Raw genomic sequence first — 17,675 nt, 5'->3', positions numbered from 1 at the left:
CTCTCTGACACTCACCACTCAGTGCACAATGGGGCAGATGTATTAAGCCTTAACAAGAGATAAATGCAAGGGTGATAAGGAGAGATAAACGTTCAGCCAATCAGCACCTAACTGACTTTTTTCAAACACAGCCTGTAACATGGCAGGTAGCAGGTGATTGGCTGGAGGTTTATCTCTCCTTATCACCCTGGCATTTATCTCTTGTTAAGGCCTAATACACCTGCCCCATTGCCTCTTCCATTATTCACTCCCCTCTTCTAAACACTCATGAGCTATTTACTTACTTCTCTACTTGTACTTTCACATCCACATCCCACCACCGATACAAAAACCACAAACATCCACCTATATCTATCTCTCCATTCTAATCTTATTAGCTGGTGACATATCACCAAACCCAGGCCCCAACCACCTGACCCACCCAGATTCTACTGGTTCTGAGCCTTATAGAAACTCAGCTAACCTCATAAATATCACATGCCTCCCACCACACACCAAACAACTTAAGTGTGCATTCAGGCTCTGCTTTTCTCAATCTATATCTCCTCGCTTGGCAAACTAATCAGCTCTTTTGGATTTCAGTTTCACTTATATGCAGATGAACATCCATCCATGACCTCTTCATCTCTCACAACTTCAACCTGATGGCCATTACAGAAACCTGGCTCACACAATCAGACACAGCCTCGCCTGCAGCACTGTCACATGGTGGTTTCCGCCTCACTCACACCTCCAGGCCTGGTAACTGTAACATGGTCACACAGTCAGACACAGCCTCGCCTGCAGCACTGTCACATGGTGGTTTCCACTTCACTGACACCCCCAGGCCTGGTAACAGTAACATGGTCACACAGTCAGACACGACATCGCCTGCAGCACTGTCACATGGTGGTTTCCACTTCACTCACACCCCCAGGCCTGGTAACTGTAACATGGTCACACAATCAGACACGGCCTCGCCTGCAGCACTGTCACATGGTGGTTTCCGCCTCACTCACACCTCCAGGCCTGGTAACTGTAACATGGTCACACAATTAGACACGGCATCACCTGCAGCACTGTCACATGGAGGTTTCCATTTCACTCACACCTCCAGGCCTGGTAACTGTAAAGGAGGTGGGGTTAGTATATTACTGTCACAAGCCTTCACATACTCAATTCTACCACCAGTTCCTTCACTCACATTTACATCATTTGAAGTACACTCCATTAGGATTTTTCCCCTTTCTCTCTGCGTGTTGCTGCCATCTATCGCCCACCTGGGCTTCCCAAACCTCAATTTCTAGAAGATTTCTCTGCTTGGCTCCCCCATTTCTCATCCTCTGACATCTCGACCATCATCGTGGGTGACTTCTATATTGCTATTGACAGATTGATTCCTAGCTCCTCTCTCTAACCTCCTCTCTTGGCCTCTCCCAGTGGTCCGACGCCTCTACTCAGGAGGAAGGCCACTGCCTTGACCTTGTTTTCACCAGGCTGTGCTCAGTCTCTGATTTTACTAACACTCCCTTCCCTCTCTCTGATCACAATCTCATTACCCTCTCACTCTCCTCCATTACCCCAAGCTCACTGACACTGAAATCATGCAAGCCTACTCTAACCCGCAGAAATACTAATGCTATTAATCTTCCACAACTTTCCACCTCCCTCCAACAACAGCTCTCACTAATTTCTACATTTACCTCTCCTGACTCTGCTGTTTCCCACCTCTACCAGACTCTTGAAACAGCCCTTGATGAAGTGGCTCCAGCTTCCCATTACACCCCACGTAAGCTTAGATGCCAACCGTGGCACTCCAACACAACAAGACAACTACGAAATCAGTCACGTAAAGTTGAACGCCAATGGCGTAAATCTCGTAATATTACTGATTTCCTCACATATAAGACTAGCTACCACTCCTACTGCAATGCTTTGGACACTGCCAAACAAACATACTACCAATCTCTCATCTCTTCTCATGCCACCAACCCTAAGTGACTTTTTAACACCTTTAAGTCTCTTCTGTACCCTCCCACTCCTCCCCCACTGGCTACCATCAGTGCACAAGAACTTGCCTCCTACTTTAAGATTGATAACATCCAAGATGAAATGGTATCCTCTTTCTTAACCTCTAAACCACTTTCTTCCCCACCTGAACCCTCTGGCACTTTCTCTTCATTTGAGCCCACAAATGAAAAGGAAGTATCCGCACTCTTCTTATCCTCTTACTCTAATACCTCTCCTCTCGATCCTATACCAGCGCAAGTCATTAAAAATCTATCTCCTGTGCTTATCCCAACCTTAACTAAAATCTGCAATCTCTCTCTTGCTACTGGTACTTTTCCTACTCTGTTTAAACAAGCAGTGATTACTGACCCAAACTCTCTCTCTAACTACCGTCCTATATCTCAGCTCCCATGCCTCTCCAAGCTACTAGAGTGAGTTGTCTACTCTCGCCTCACACACTTTCTTAACTCTAACAGCCTGTTACACCCACTTCAGTCAGGCTTTTGTTCCCAACAGTCCACTGAGACAGCACTGACTAAAGTGGTGAATGGTCTGGTAACTGTTAAGTCTAAAGGCCATTACTCACTACTTCTTCTTCTAGATGTTTCTGCTGCGTTTGACACTGTGGATCACACTCTTCTCCTACAAACACTGCACTCCCTAGGTCTTAATGATACAGCCCTTTCCTGGTTCATATCTTACCTATCTGATCGCTTTTTCAGTGTTCGCTTCTCTGACTCTACTTCCTCTTCACTACCTCTGTCAGTCTGAGTTCCGCAAGGCTCAGTCTTAGGTCCTATGCTTTTCTCAATCTATACCTCCTCGCTTGGTAAACTAATGAGCTCTTTTGTATTTCAGTATCACTAATATGCGGATGATACTTAAATCTATATATCAACCCCAGAGTTGTCACCAGTGGTTTTTGGGTCGAGTCTCTGATTGTCTCTCTGCCATCTCATCTTGGATGTCTTCTCGCCAACTCAAACTCAATATTTCCAAAATGGAATTACTTATATTCCCGCCAACTAAGAACAGTTACCATCCTGATATCTCCATCACTGTTGACAACTCGACAATTTACCTACCGCACAAGCTCGTTGCCTAGGGGTCATCCTCGACTCTGAACTGTCCTTTCTTCCCCACAATCAATCTGTCTCCAAATCATGTTACATGCATCTAAACAACATATCCAAAATATGACCGTATCTCACACAAGACACTACTAAATCTCTTATCCATGCACTCATTATATCCCGCATTGATTATTGCAATAGTCTCCTAACTGGTCTTCCCAAGAACAGACTCTCACCACTGCAATCCATTCAAAATGCTGCTGCTAGGCTGATCTTCCTTGTTAGATGCTCATCGTCTGCTGATCCGCTCTGCCAGTCCCTACATTGGTTACCTGTATCTTACCGTATTCAATATAAAACACTTCTACTCGCATATAAAGCTATTAACCATACTGCACCAGCATATATCTCTGCACTTATCACAAAATATCTCCCATCTCGACCGCTCCGCTCTGCACATGATCTGCGTCTCTCTTCTGCACGGATCACTAGCTCCCATTCACTATTACAGGACTTTCATTGGGTTGCTCCCACCCTATGGAATGCCCTTCCACGCACAATAAGACTCTCCACTAGCCTCCAAACCTTCAAGTGTTCCCTGAAAACTCACCTCTTCAGGCAAGCCTATCATATTTATATACCACACACATAACCCTCTGAGGCACTTATGTATTATATAGCTTCCATTCTGGACTTGTAACTTGTTGGGACTGCTATGCTATTACTGGTGCCTGTCCTTGTGTTTCCCTCCTATGTCCCTATAGATTGTAAACTTGCAGCAAGGCCCTCCTACCTCCAAGTCTGTCTGTTATTACATAGTTTGTTTTATCTCGGTTTACAATTGTAAAGCACAACGGAATCTGCTGCGCTATATAAGACACTGTAATGGAATCTGCTGCTCTATATAAGACACTGTAACGGAATCTGCTGCGCTATATAATACACTGTAACGGAATCTGCTGCGCTATATCAGACACTGTAACGGAATCTGCTGCGCTATATAAGACGCTGTAACGGAATCTGCTGCGCTATATAAGACGCTGTAATGGAATCTGCTGCGCTATAGAAGACACTGTAACGGAATCTGCTGCGCTATATAAGAACCTGTAACGGAATCTGCTGCGCTATATAAGACGCTGTAACGGAATCTGCTGCGCTATATAAGACGCTGTAACGGAATCTGCTGCGCTATATAAGACGCTGTAACGGAATCTGCTGCGCTATATAAGACACTGTAACGGAATCTGCTGCGCTATATCAGACAATGTAACGGAATCTGCTGCGCTATATAAGACGCTGTAACGGAATCTGCTGCGCTATATAAGACGCTGTAATGGAATCTGCTGCGCTATAGAAGACACTGTAACGGAATCTGCTGCGCTATATAAGAACCTGTAACGGAATCTGCTGCGCTATATAAGACGCTGTAACGGAATATGCTGCGCTATATAAGACACTGTAACGGAATCTGCTGCGCTATATAAGACGCTGTAACGGAATCTGCTGCGCTATATAAGACACTAACGGAATCTACTGCGCTATATAAGAAACTGTAACGGAATCTGCTGCGCTATATAAGACGCTGCATTGGAATCTACTGCGCTATATAAGACGCTGTAACGGAATCTGCTGCGTTATATAAGAACCTGTAATGGAATCTGCTGCGCTATATAAGACGCTGTAACGGAATCTGCTGCGCTATATAAGACACTGTAACGGAATCTGCTGCGCTATATAAGACACTGTAACGGAATCTGCTGCGCTATATAAGACGCTGTAACGGAATCTGCTGCGCTATATAAGACGCTGTAACGGAATCTGCTGCGCTATATAAGAACCTGTAACGGAATCTGCTGCGCTATATAAGACGCTGTAACGGAATCTGCTGTGCTATATAAGACACTGTAACGGAATCTGCTGCGCTATATAAGACACTGTAACGGAATCTGCTGTGCTATATAAGACGTTGTAATGGAATCTGCTGCGCTATATAAGACTCTGTAACGGAATCTGCTGCGCTATATAAGAACCTGTAACGGAATCTGCTGCGCTATAGAAGACACTGTAACGGAATCTGCTGCGCTAAATAAGACACGAACGGAATCTACTGCGCTATATAAGAAACTGTAACGGAATCTGCTGCGCTATATGAGACGCTGTAACGGAATCTGCCGCGCTATATAAGACACTGTAACAGAATCTGCTGCGCTGTATAAGACACTGTAACAGAATCTGCTGCGCTATATAAGACGCTGTAACAGAATCTGCTGCGCTATATAAGACGCTGTAACGGAATCTGTTGCGCTATATCAGACGCTGCAACGGAATCTGCTGCGCTATATAAGACACTGTAACAGAATCTGCTGCGCTATATAAGACACTGTAACGGAATCTGCTGCGCTATATAAGACACTGTAACGGAATCTGCTGCGCTATATAAGACGCTGTAACGGAATCTGCTGCGCTATATCAGACGCTGTAACGGAATCTGCTGCGCTATATAAGACACTGTAACGGAATCTGCTGCGCTATATAAGACACTGTAACGGAATCTGCTGCGCTATATAAGACACTGTACCGGAATCTGCTGCTCTATATAAGACACTGTAACCGAATCTGCTGCGCTATATAAGACACTGTAACGGAATCTGCTGCACTATATAAGACACTGTAACGGAATCTGCTGCGCTATATAAGACACTGTAACGGAATCTGCTGCGCTATATAAGACACTGTGACGGAATCTGCTGCGCTATATAAGACACTGTAACGGAATCTGCTGCTCTATACTGTAACACTGTACTGGAACCTGCTGCGCTATATAAGACACTGTAACGGAATCTGCTGCGCTATATAAGACACTGTAACGGAATCTGCTGCGCTATATAAGAAACTGTTAATAATAAGAAGGTGGTCATCCGTGCAACAGCAGAAGCTGGGGAGAAAATGGCCTGCTCAATAGATAAAGGGTGCTAAACATTTTCTAAATATATGAGTGAAAGAAGAAAATGAAATGGAGGAATATTAAGACCAAGTAATAGAAGTTCAACTGAATTATTGTTTTTGCTTAGTATTTACTACAGAAGAAGGGAACGGGCCACAGTTATTTTGCAGGGCAGTCGGTAAAATAAAGTGGATGAAAGTACATTTACAAAGGAGACGGTCCTAACAGAACTCTCAAATCTGAAAGTGAATAATTTACTTGGGCAAGATGGGATACATCTAAATATACTAAAATAGCTTTACAGAATTATTACACCAGTCACTAGTTACAGGAGTAATCCCAGAGCACTGGGAAAGAGTTAACGTAGTACCACTGCCAAAAAGAGGAAGCAAGGAAGATGCAAGTAACTACCGACCAGTGAGCCTCACATCAGTAGTAGGGAAAGTAATGGACACACTATTAAGAGAGTAGTGGCATAGCTTAAGATCAGCAATTTACCAGATGTCACATAGCATGGATTTACTGACTTTCTTGTGAATAAAATACTAAATAAATGAGGGGCCGTAGACGTAGCTTATCTAGACATCAGTAAGGCTTTGGACACTGTCCCACATCACAGACTGCTAAATATACTGGGAAGTCTGGGATTAGATATTAAATGGATAAGAGCCTGTTGGCCACTTGTCGCCTTTCTGTCACTCATCATTACCTTGATCTTTGTACTTACTGGTACGTTGGCCCCTGTGGGGGAATTATGGGCCGAGTGGGCAGGGGGCGTGGAGGAGTGTCCCCAGCATGTGGCGTTCTTCTACCTGAATGAAAAACAATAAAGTTCTATCTGTATCCGTGGTCATGGCTAACGTGTGAGTTGCAGATATGCAGCTTGTCCTCACCATACAGAGCCTGTATTCCCTCCACGTCGTCCGGAGAGAGTCTGTATCTCCTGTGGTCCCCCAGCGTCCCCTGGTAGTATGGCTTCATGATGGAGTTCTCCTCAGATGAATGGAACAGTCCCAGAGCATGTCCAAACTCGTGTACGGCCACTGCAAACAGGTCTGTCCCGTGTTCCACTGAGATAACAAAGACATGGGGAGCATAGATTTATCTGCAGGTAGGTCCTGGCCTGATGCTGCAGTAGATTTGTGGCACATTCACCAAGCTCCTTTACCACACGTGACTTGGTTGGGAGTATGGGAACATGCCTATATCACAACCACACAGGTGCTGAACAGGCAGGACTACCCACCTGCATACGTCTACTCGTCTGCTGGCTACTTACCATTGTACGTCCACGTCTCGTCAGCATCCATGTGTGTTTCTCCTGCACTGGACCCAACGCCAGGAAAGAAGGCATGTCCAAGGGTACCCCCAGGGCCATCAAAGGGGTACCCATCCATATGAGATCCCCCCACAAAGCTAACACGTAGGTCAGCTTCATCCTGGGTCTCTGTAAAGCTGAGCTGCGTCTCCCGGCTCCACACTGAGAGAGCGCTCCTGATGAGGTCCCGAGTGGTCCTCTGATCCAATGATATGGGGAAGCTCTTCACTCTGCAACACAGGCAATCTTATCTCACCAGGGGTGTGTGTGTAGTGTAATGTTGACCGCACAGGTGTGGCACTCAGACAACTAGGGAAGGAACAAAATGCAAGTGCTTTGCGTATTGCCCTATGATGCCGGACAGTTCGGCAATACACAAAGCACTTGTATCTGGTCCCAGCGAGCAGCCAGTTGCTAGGTCACCCTCTTAGCTCGCTCCGTTATCATATCATAGATACAGTTCCAGCTTCCATTCGTGGGGAAGACCGGTCACTAAGACTGCTGCAATGTGAAGCCAGATGGATATTTATATTAGATGTCATAGCACCAAGAGGCCTGAAGGAAAGTACAGCATATGCAATGCTTCCGCTAACATATGTGTTTATTGCAGTATCCATGAAGTTCCTATAATCTCTTTATTTCAGCCTGTTGTTATGTTGCCCTGGTGATGGTACACTGTTAGTCATTGGTGGCTTGCTGTAGGCGTTTAATGACATCATCATTGGTGGCCACTGTTATCCGGCGCACCACGCCGCGCCGCCCACTGCCGCTATTCACAGGTAAAACATGTATAAAGGTATGTAATGTGCACATTTTATATGACTTGAAAACAGTTAATAAATATCTGAAACGTTGTCGTCAAGCCACACCTGTGCTGTATAAATGTGTGTATATATATATGTATATTGTGTGTGTGTGTGCGACCCGGAACTCTCCTCTGGTGGTCAATCACCCCGATGCCCCTCTTGGATAATACTTCCAGATGAAGGTAATGTGAAGGATCTGGGCCAGGTTATAGAGCAGCGTGATGTGATCAGGGTTGGTCTGATTAGCAGCACCTGTGCTCTCCTGCCAGAAGTGTTTCCAGGGTAGGCGGTCACTGCTCATGAAGGTGGACCAGCTGCGCAGGTGATATGACAGGCTGTGGACTGCCGAATGGACCACTGGTCCACCATTAAACCTGTATGCTGTAACCCTATTTGGCAGGTATTGCTGTTTGTTCCTATGTCACTACGTTAGTATGACTTCTTTGTTATTGTGGTGGGGGCTGAGGATTAAAGCAACTTTACAAGGCAGCTTCAACAAGGGATTCCGACTCCAGTTCTCCATCAGAATGTGTTTGGACATAATGTGCTTTGTGGTGAAGTCTCACAAATCCTTCCCCCCCCCCCCCCTTCTCCCAGGAGCCATCTTACCTCCAGGTCAGGAGCTGCTTTGGCCACACCGCCCCACTCAGGGCGTAACGCTTTTTGCGGCGTCCCTCCGGTGTCATGATGACGTCAGGAAGAGAACAACGAGGTCTGTGCATCATGGCGACGGTCTGGTCATCTAGCAGCAAGAGGAGAGAGCGGTGAATTTTGGGACGAGTACAATCTCTGAGACTCGGGGTACGGGGGCGTGTTCTCTCTTACTCACCCAGCTCCCCGGTTTCCTTCAGGCCAGCGAATCTCTGCATGGTCTTCACTGCTTTGATCAGTCCATCCAGTGTCTGCTGCTGAGCGGAGTAGGGGTCCGGGAGTGGCAGGTAGCCGTATCGTGTCAGCCAGTCCTGTGTGTGACATGGAGAACCGGAGTCACTATAGGAAGCAGGAATAATCCCCTATGGTGTCACTGTAACACCGAAGTGACGGATGGAACCGGAGCAGTACCAGGTGCGAAGGGATGGCAATAACATGGCATTACTGTAATGCTTATAACAGGGTAACACACACAGCACATGAGATATCGGGGCTCAGTGTGAGGGAGATGTACTAACCCTTGGAGAGAGATAATGTAGCAGCCCATCCGCTCCCATCTCTCCAATTTATTACAAAACAAGAAACAATACCGTTGGCGCTGAGCATATAATTAATGAAGATCAATCTATCGCTCTGCACAGTGAGAGCTCCAGGGGACTGAGACCCACCCAATTCCTGACACCCCCAGCCGCTGCTAATTAAGGACCCGAGCAAACGGCATAGGAGTGGCTACTGTGCTCCGAGCAGGGTAGTCTGGAGGTCGCTGACACCCCTAGGCACTGCCACGGAGCCCACATACAGAGTAGCAGAACTGCAGAGACTGATGGAAACGGTACCTGTATGCCATACAGCGGCCTTGACACCCCCACATACGGCTGACTGCAGCGTAGTACCTGTCCGGTCAGAAAGCGGCATCTGTACTCTAAGCCGCAGTCCCCTAAAAAAACTCCAGGGACCTGCCCACTGCTGCCCACTGAGTGACATCAAGGCGGCCTCCGGCTTTACATCAGTGCCAGTGATACAGAACGGACTTGCACCCTAAAGCAGGATGGCTACTGTGGAGTAATGTGGATCAATCCCAGCCACTGTAAACACATTGGAGCCCCCGCTGTCTACATCGAGCTACAGTCTACTGAAAATTGGAATTAAGAAGCTGATACTTCTAAATCCACAGATCATTTGTGCTTCTGGTGTCAACTGGCTCTTATTTCAACCAAGTGTTCACTCCATGCAGAAAGAGGGCACCTGTCTGCATTTCATGTAAGTGCAAAGTCAGTGACTAATTACCACCATTATATTGGAACCCCATGCATGGAGATGTAATCCACCAGCCAATAGCCCGTTTTAGTGTAGATATAATTGTTTTTTAGTATGTATGTTGCAATTATTGTGATACTTTTGTGATATTTGTATATTGTTTCCTTTTAATTAAATACTGTCCGTTTGTGTCATTAATTATATGCCCAGCGCCAACGGTATTGTTTCTAGTTTTGTAATTAGAGGGTGGCATCCCTTTACCGTAGAGGCTGCTGGCATATAATACACTCAGCAAATGCCCACAGCGCCAGAGACATCTCTATTTCTCCAATTTATTACTCTTCAAGGCTTAGTACATCGGCCCCATAGAAGGATAAAACTCGTTATGAATGATAAGTGGTGCTAAAGCCAATCAGCTTCTGCCATGTGTACAGCTTCTAATGGTCATGTGTTTGAAAAATTAGAGATGGGAGCTAATTAGCCGGAGAACCATTCAAAATACTAACAGCAGGATAGGAGGTAACAAACAGTATATAAAAAGCTGTATATACAAAGTATAGCAAGCATGTATACAATATATCAGTGGCATGAGCCGCCTCTGGCTGATCCCTGTAACTGCAGCCTGACTCTGTGTGGTCTGTGCAGTCTCACCTGTCACATAATTAGGTCATTACCTTGTGTCTGGCTTCCCAGCTGCAGTGAATCAGTGTGTCAATAGGCTTGTCCATTCTTGGCCATCCTGATTGGGAAATGCTTCCTATTTTACCCAGCCTGCACTAGATCCTTGGCTGGTTATACTCCGTCCTTGCCTATGTTACTCTGAACTACCCTGACTTATCCTCATCCTGTATAGTGTGCATTTCCTGACGAAGCCGGTGTCATTCTGAACAGATCCTGTCAAGTACTGCTATTACCTAGCTGGATCCTGTTTCTCAGAGCTTGCTGTCACCCCTCATTTGCAATGTGCTGTTGGGTCCTGTTTACCCCCAGCTGATACTAGCTTCATTGGAGCTTCTGTTTATGTTCTGTTTGATACCCATGTCCTGCCCTGTTCGTAAGTCTGTTTCTATTCTGCTTATGCGGATTCAGTAGTCAGTTTGTTCATCTGCCAGTGTGTACCGGTACTTAGTTGCTATATGCAGTTACTCCCACATTCCTGTGTGTCAGTGTGTTTGTATCAGTACAGCTCCGCAGTCCAGTCCAGTAGTCCATCTGCCAGTGTGTATCGGTACTTAGTTGCTGTTTGCGGTTACTCCCACATTCCTGTGTGTCAGTGTGTTTGTATTGGTACAGCTCCGCAGTCCGGTCCAGTAGTTCATCTGCCAGTGTGTACCGGTACTTAGTTGCTATTTGCAGTTACTCCAACATTCCTGTGTGTCAGTGTGTTTGTATCAGTACAGCTCCGTAGTCCATCTGCCAGTGTGTATCGGTACTTAGTTGCTGTTTGCGGTTACTCCCACATTCCTGTGTGTCAGTGTGTTTGTATTGGTACAGCTCCGCAGTCCGGTCCAGTAGTCCATCTGCCAGTGTGTATCGGTACTTAGTTGCTATATGCAGTTACTCCCACATTCCTGTGTGTCAGTGTGTTTGTATTGGTACAGCTCCGCAGTCCGGTCCAGTAGTCCATCTGCCAGTGTGTACCGGTACTTAGTTGCTATTTGCAGTTACTCCCACATTCCTGTGTGTCAGTGTGTTTGTATCAGTACAGCCCTGCAGTCCAGTCCAGTAGTCCATCTGTCCATGTGTACCGGTACTTAGTTGCTATTTGCGGTTACTCCCACATTCCTGTGTGTTTTTATCAGTTATGGGGGAAAGGGGAAGGGGGTATATCTGCACTGGCTAGTGCTATAGCACTCATACAAGCCCCAAGCGAGACAATCAAAATCCATAGATCTGTTTGTATCAGTACAGCTCCGCAGTCCAGTCCAGTAGTCCATCTGCCAGTGTGTACCGGTACTTAGTTGCTATATGCAGTTACTCCCACATTCCTGTGTCAGTGTGTTTGTATTGGTACAGCTCCGCAGTCCGGTCCAGTAGTCCATCTGCCAGTGTGTACCGGTACTTAGTTGCTATATGCAGTTACTCCCACATTCCTGTGTGTCAGTGTGTTTGTATCAGTACAGCTTTGCAGTCCAGTCCAGTAGTCCATCTGCCAGTGTGTATAGGTACTTAGTTGCTATTTGCAGTTACTCCCACATTCCTGTGTGTCAGTGTGTTTGTATCAGTACAGCTCCGTAGTCCATCTGCCAGTGTGTACCGGTACTTAGTTGCTATATGCAGTTACTCCCACATTCCTGTGTGTCAGTGTGTTTGTATTGGTACAGCTCCGCAGTCCGGTCCAGTAGTCCATCTGCCAGTGTGTACCGGTACTTAGTTGCTATTTGCAGTTACTCCCACATTCCGGTGTGTCAGTGTGTTTGTATTGGTACAGCTCCGCAGTCCGGTCCAGTAATCCATCTGCCAGTGTGTATCGGTACTTAGTTGCTATTTGCGGTTACTCCCACATTCCTGTGTGTTTTTATCAGTTATGGGGGAAAGGGGAAGGGGGTATATCTGCACTGGCTAGTGCTATAGCACTCATACAAGCCCCAAGCGAGACAATCAAAATCCGTAGATCTGTTTGTATCAGTACAGCTCTGCAGTCCAGTCCAGTAGTCCATCTGCCAGTGTGTACCGGTACTTAGTTGCTATTTGCGGTTACTCCCACATTCCTGTGTATCAGTGTGTTTGTATCGGTACAGCTCCGCAGTCCGGTCCAGTAGTCCATCTGCCAGTGTGTATAGGTACTTAGTTGCTATTTGCGGTTAATCCCACATTCCTGTGTGTCAGTGTGTTTGTATCAGTACAGCTCCGCAGTCCAGTCCAGTAAGTCCATCTGCCAGTGTGTACCGGTACTTAGTTGCTATTTGCAGTTACTCCCACATTCCTGTGTGTCAGTGTGTTTGTATCAGTACAGCTCCGCAGTCCAGTCCAGTAGTCCGTCTGCCAGTGTGTATAGGTACTTAGTTGCTATTTGCGGTTACTCCCACATTCCTGTGTATCAGTGTGTTTGTATCGGTACAGCTCCGCAGTCCGGTCCAGTAGTCCGTCTGCCAGTAACCAGTGTTTCTCAATACTGCATTTAGACGCTATCAGTGACTGTTACACTACACCGCAGCCACTACCCTGAATTACATGCTAATATTTACAGTACAGAGACGCTGGTGTGCACCATCTGCCACAGTGGCCAGTGCCAGTCTCACACAATAGTGTACCTTTTGTTCTTTGTCTGTCTAGTCCTTTCTTTTTGTCTGTATTTGTCTTGCTTAGCCTCCTGTAGCAGCCTTGTCCATTAGAAGACCTGGGGGCATCTGAGTACTGGGTGGACCTAATTCACCCAGGAAAGGCGGATGCTATAGGCAAAGCTTTAGCACCCAGGAGGACTGCTGGGCTAGAGCATCAGTTTCACCTTGCACCCAGCTGTAATGTACTACACTGTCACCTTGCAACCAGCCTTAACATTATAACCAGCCATTAATATAGGGCAGACTGGGTAATATAGGAAGCAGTAACCAATCAGAGCGGTGAAGAATGGACAAGCCTACTGGGCAGCCAGACACAAGGTAATGGTCTAATTATATGACAGGTGAGACTGCACAGACCACACATACAGAGCCAGGCTGAAGATACAAGGACCAGGAAGAGGTGGCTTAAAACAAGCAGCACACTGTGCTGTATATACAGTATATAGCAGGCGTGTATACAATGTATCAGGAGCAGCACTGTGTAGTATATAGCAGGTGTGTATACAATGTATCAGTAGCAGCACTGTGAAGTATATACAGAGCCGAATTTCCCATTAGGCACGTGCCTAGGGGCGGCACTTGGATGCCTGTGATGGTACTGTCAGCCCAAAATATACCAATACCTGCAAAATATCCCCTGTACTGTACTATATTCCATCTTAAATAGAGTGTAAATGGATAGGACATGCAGATACTGCCCCTGTAACTGTCCTACTTAGTAATGTATTCATAATAAAAGAACACGTCACAGTTAGTGGCTTTTTAAAAATAAATCATTATATTGGCTATTATCAAATTAGGGCTTATAAGTAATCAATAAAAATAATACAATAAGGTGGGGGGGGGGGGGGCAAGATTATTGGTGTGCCTAGGGGCGCCCTCATCCCTAAATCCGCCCCTGAGTATATAGCAGGTGTGTATACAATGTATCAGGAGCAGCTCTGTGTAGTATATAGCAGGCATATATACAATGTATCAGTAGCAGCACTGTGCAGTATATAGCAGGCATATATACAATGTATCAGTAGCAGCACTGTGCAGTATAAAGTAATATATAGCAGGTGTGTATACAATGTATCAGTAGCAGCACTGTGCAGTATATCGTAGTATATAGCAGGTGTGTATACAATGTATCAGTAGCAGCACTGTGCAGTATATAGTAGTATATAGCTGGTGTGTATACAATGTATCAGTAGCAGCACTGTGCAGTATATAGTAGTATATAGCAGGTGTGTATACAATGTATCAGTAGCAGCACTGTGCAGTATATAGTAGTATATAGCAGGTGTGTATACAATGTATCAGTAGCAGCACTGTATAGTATATAGTAGTATATAGCAGGTGTGTATACAATGTATCAGTAGCAGCACTGTGAAGTATATAGTAGTATATAGCAGGTGTGGATACAATGTATCAGTAGCAGCACTGTGCAGTATATAGTAGTATATAGCAGGTGTGTATACAATGTATCAGTAGCAGCACTGTGCAGTATATAGTAGTATATAGCAGGTGTGTATACAATGTATCAGTAGCAGCACTGTGCAGTATATAGTAGTATATAGCAGGTGTGGATACAATGTATCAGTAGCAGCACTGTGAAGTATATAGCAGATGTGTATACAATGTATCAGTAGCAGCACTGTGCAGTATATAGCAGGTGTGTATACAATGTATCAGTAGCAGCACTGTGCAGTATATAGCAGGTGTGGATACAATGTATCAGTAGCAGCACTGTGTAGTGTATATATCAGGTGTGTATACAATGTATCAGTAGCAGCACTGTGCAGTATATAGCAGGCGTGTATACAATGTATCAGTAGCAGCACTGTGCAGTATATAGCAGGCGTGTATACAATGTATCAGTAGCAGCACTGTGTAGTGTATATATCAGGTGTGTATACAATGTATCAGTAGCAGCACTGTGTAGTATATAGCAGGCGTGTATACAATGTATCAGTAGCAGCACTGTGCAGTATATAGCAGGCGTGTATACAATGTATCAGGAGCAGCACTGTGTAGTATATATCAGGCGTGTATACAATGTATCAGTAGCAGCACTGTGTAGTATATATCAGGCGTGTATACAATGTATAAGTAGCAGCACTGTGCAGTATATAGCAGGCGTGTATACAATGTATCAGTAGCAGCACTGTGCAGTATATAGCAGGCGTGTATACAATGTATCAGTAGCAGCACTGTGTAGTATATAGCAGGTGTGTATACAATGTATCAGTAGCAGCACTGTGCAGTATATAGCAGGCGTGTATACAATGTATCAGTAGCAGCACTGTGCAGTATATAGCAGGCGTGTATACAATGTATCAGTAGCAGCACTGTGTAGTATATAGCAGGCGTGTATACAATGTATCAGTAGCAGCACTGTGCAGTATATAGCAGGCGTGTATACAATGTATCAGTAGCAGCACTGTGTAGTGTATAGATCAGGTGTGTATACAATGTATCAGTAGCAGCACTGTGTAGTATATAGCAGGCGTGTATACAATGTATCAGTAGCAGCACTGTGTAGTATATAGCAGGCGTGTATACAATGTATCAGTAGCAGCACTGTGTAGTATATAGCAGGCGTGTGTACAATGTATCAGTAGCAGCACTGTGTAGTATATAGCAGGCGTGTATACAATGTATCAGTAGCAGCACTGTGTAGTATATAGCAGGCGTGTGTACAATGTATCAGTAGCAGCACTGTGCAGTATATAGCAGGTGTGTATACAATGTATCAGTAGCAGCACTGTGCAGTATATAGCAGGCGTGTATACAATGTATCAGTATCAGCACTGTGCAGTATATAGCAGGCGTGTATACAATGTATCAGTAGCAGCACTGTGTAGTATATAGCAGGCTTGTATACAATGTATCAGTAGCAGCACTGTGCAGTATATAGCAGGCGTGTATACAATGTATCAGGAGCAGCACTGTGTAGTATATAGCAGGCGTGTATACAATGTATCAGTAGCAGCACTGTGCAGTATATAGCAGGTGTGTATACAATGTATCAGTAGCAGCACTGTGCAGTATATAGCAGACGTGTATACAATGTATCAGTAGCAGCACTGTGCAGTATATAGCAGGCGTGTATACAATGTATCAGTAGCAGCACTGTGCAGTATATAGCAGGCGTGTATACAATGTATCAGTAGCAGCACTGTGCAGTATATAGCAGGCGTGTATACAATGTATCAGTAGCAGCACTGTGCAGTATATAGCAGGCGTGTATACAATGTATCAGTAGCAGCACTGTGTAGTATATAGCAGGTGTGTATACAATGTATCAGGAGCAGCACTGTGTAGTATATAGCAGGCGTGTATACAATGTATCAGTAGCAGCACTGTGTAGTATATAGCAGGCGTGTATACAATGTATCAGTAGCAGCACTGTGTAGTATATAGCAGGCGTGTATACAATGTATCAGTAGCAGCACTGTGTAGTATATAGCAGGCGTGTGTACAATGTATCAGTAGCAGCACTGTGCAGTATATAGCAGGTGTGTGTACAATGTATCAGTAGCAGCACTGTGTAGTATATAGCAGGCGTGTATACAATGTATCAGTAGCAGCACTGTGTAGTATATAGCAGGCGTGTATACAATGTATCAGTAGCAGCACTGTGTAGTATATAGCAGGCGTGTATACAATGTATCAGTAGCAGCACTGTGTAGTATATAGCAGGCGTGTATACAATGTATCAGTAGCAGCACTGTGCAGTATATAGCAGGCGTGTATACAATGTATCAGGAGCAGCACTGTGCAGTATATAGCAGGCGTGTATACAATGTATCAGGAGCAGCACTGTGCAGTATATAGCAGGCGTGTATACAATGTATCAGTAGCAGCACTGTGCAGTATATAGCAGGCGTGTATACAATGTATCAGTAGCAGCACTGTGTAGTATATAGCAGGCGTGTATACAATGTATCAGTAGCAGCACTGTGCAGTATATAGCAGGCGTGTATACAATGTATCAGGAGCAGCACTGTGTAGTATATATCAGGCGTGTATACAATGTATCAGAAGCAGCACTGTGCAGTATATAGCAGGCGTGTATACAATGTATCAGGAGCAGCACTGTGCAGTATATAGCAGGCGTGTGTACAATGTATCAGTAGCAGCACTGTGTAGTATATAGCAGGCGTGTATACAATGTATCAGTAGCAGCACTGTGCAGTATATAGCAGGCGTGTATACAATGTATCAGTAGCAGCACTGTGCAGTATATAGCAGGCGTGTATACAATGTATCAGTAGCAGCACTGTGTAGTATATAGCAGGCGTGTATACAATGTATCAGGAGCAGCACTGTGTAGTATATAGCAGGCGTGTATACAATGTATCAGTA

The 17,675-nt window shown here is 45.2% G+C and overlaps 1 protein-coding gene across 2 annotated transcripts in view; it reads right to left on the bottom strand.

Moving 5' to 3' along the window:
- Positions 1–17,675, bottom strand: part of MMP25 (matrix metallopeptidase 25) — a 55,627-nt gene that overhangs the window by 16,171 nt on the left and 21,781 nt on the right. For both annotated transcript variants that reach the window (XM_083152231.1, XM_083152230.1), the window contains exons 2-6: positions 8,960–9,092; positions 8,740–8,872; positions 7,286–7,554; positions 6,900–7,076; positions 6,734–6,818 (exon numbers count right to left, since the gene is read on the bottom strand). In XM_083152231.1, the coding sequence (XP_083008357.1) occupies positions 6,734–6,818; positions 6,900–7,076; positions 7,286–7,554; positions 8,740–8,872; positions 8,960–9,092 (797 nt within the window). The remainder of the gene's footprint in view (positions 1–6,733; positions 6,819–6,899; positions 7,077–7,285; positions 7,555–8,739; positions 8,873–8,959; positions 9,093–17,675) is intronic.

The sequence above is a fragment of the Crinia signifera genome, chromosome 7 (assembly GCF_055691185.1).
Source record: "Crinia signifera chromosome 7, ASM5569118v1, whole genome shotgun sequence".
Taxonomy (NCBI): domain Eukaryota; kingdom Metazoa; phylum Chordata; class Amphibia; order Anura; family Myobatrachidae; genus Crinia; species Crinia signifera.
The sequence above is the reverse complement of the archived record's forward strand: the minus strand, read 5'-3'. Positions and strand labels throughout refer to the sequence as shown.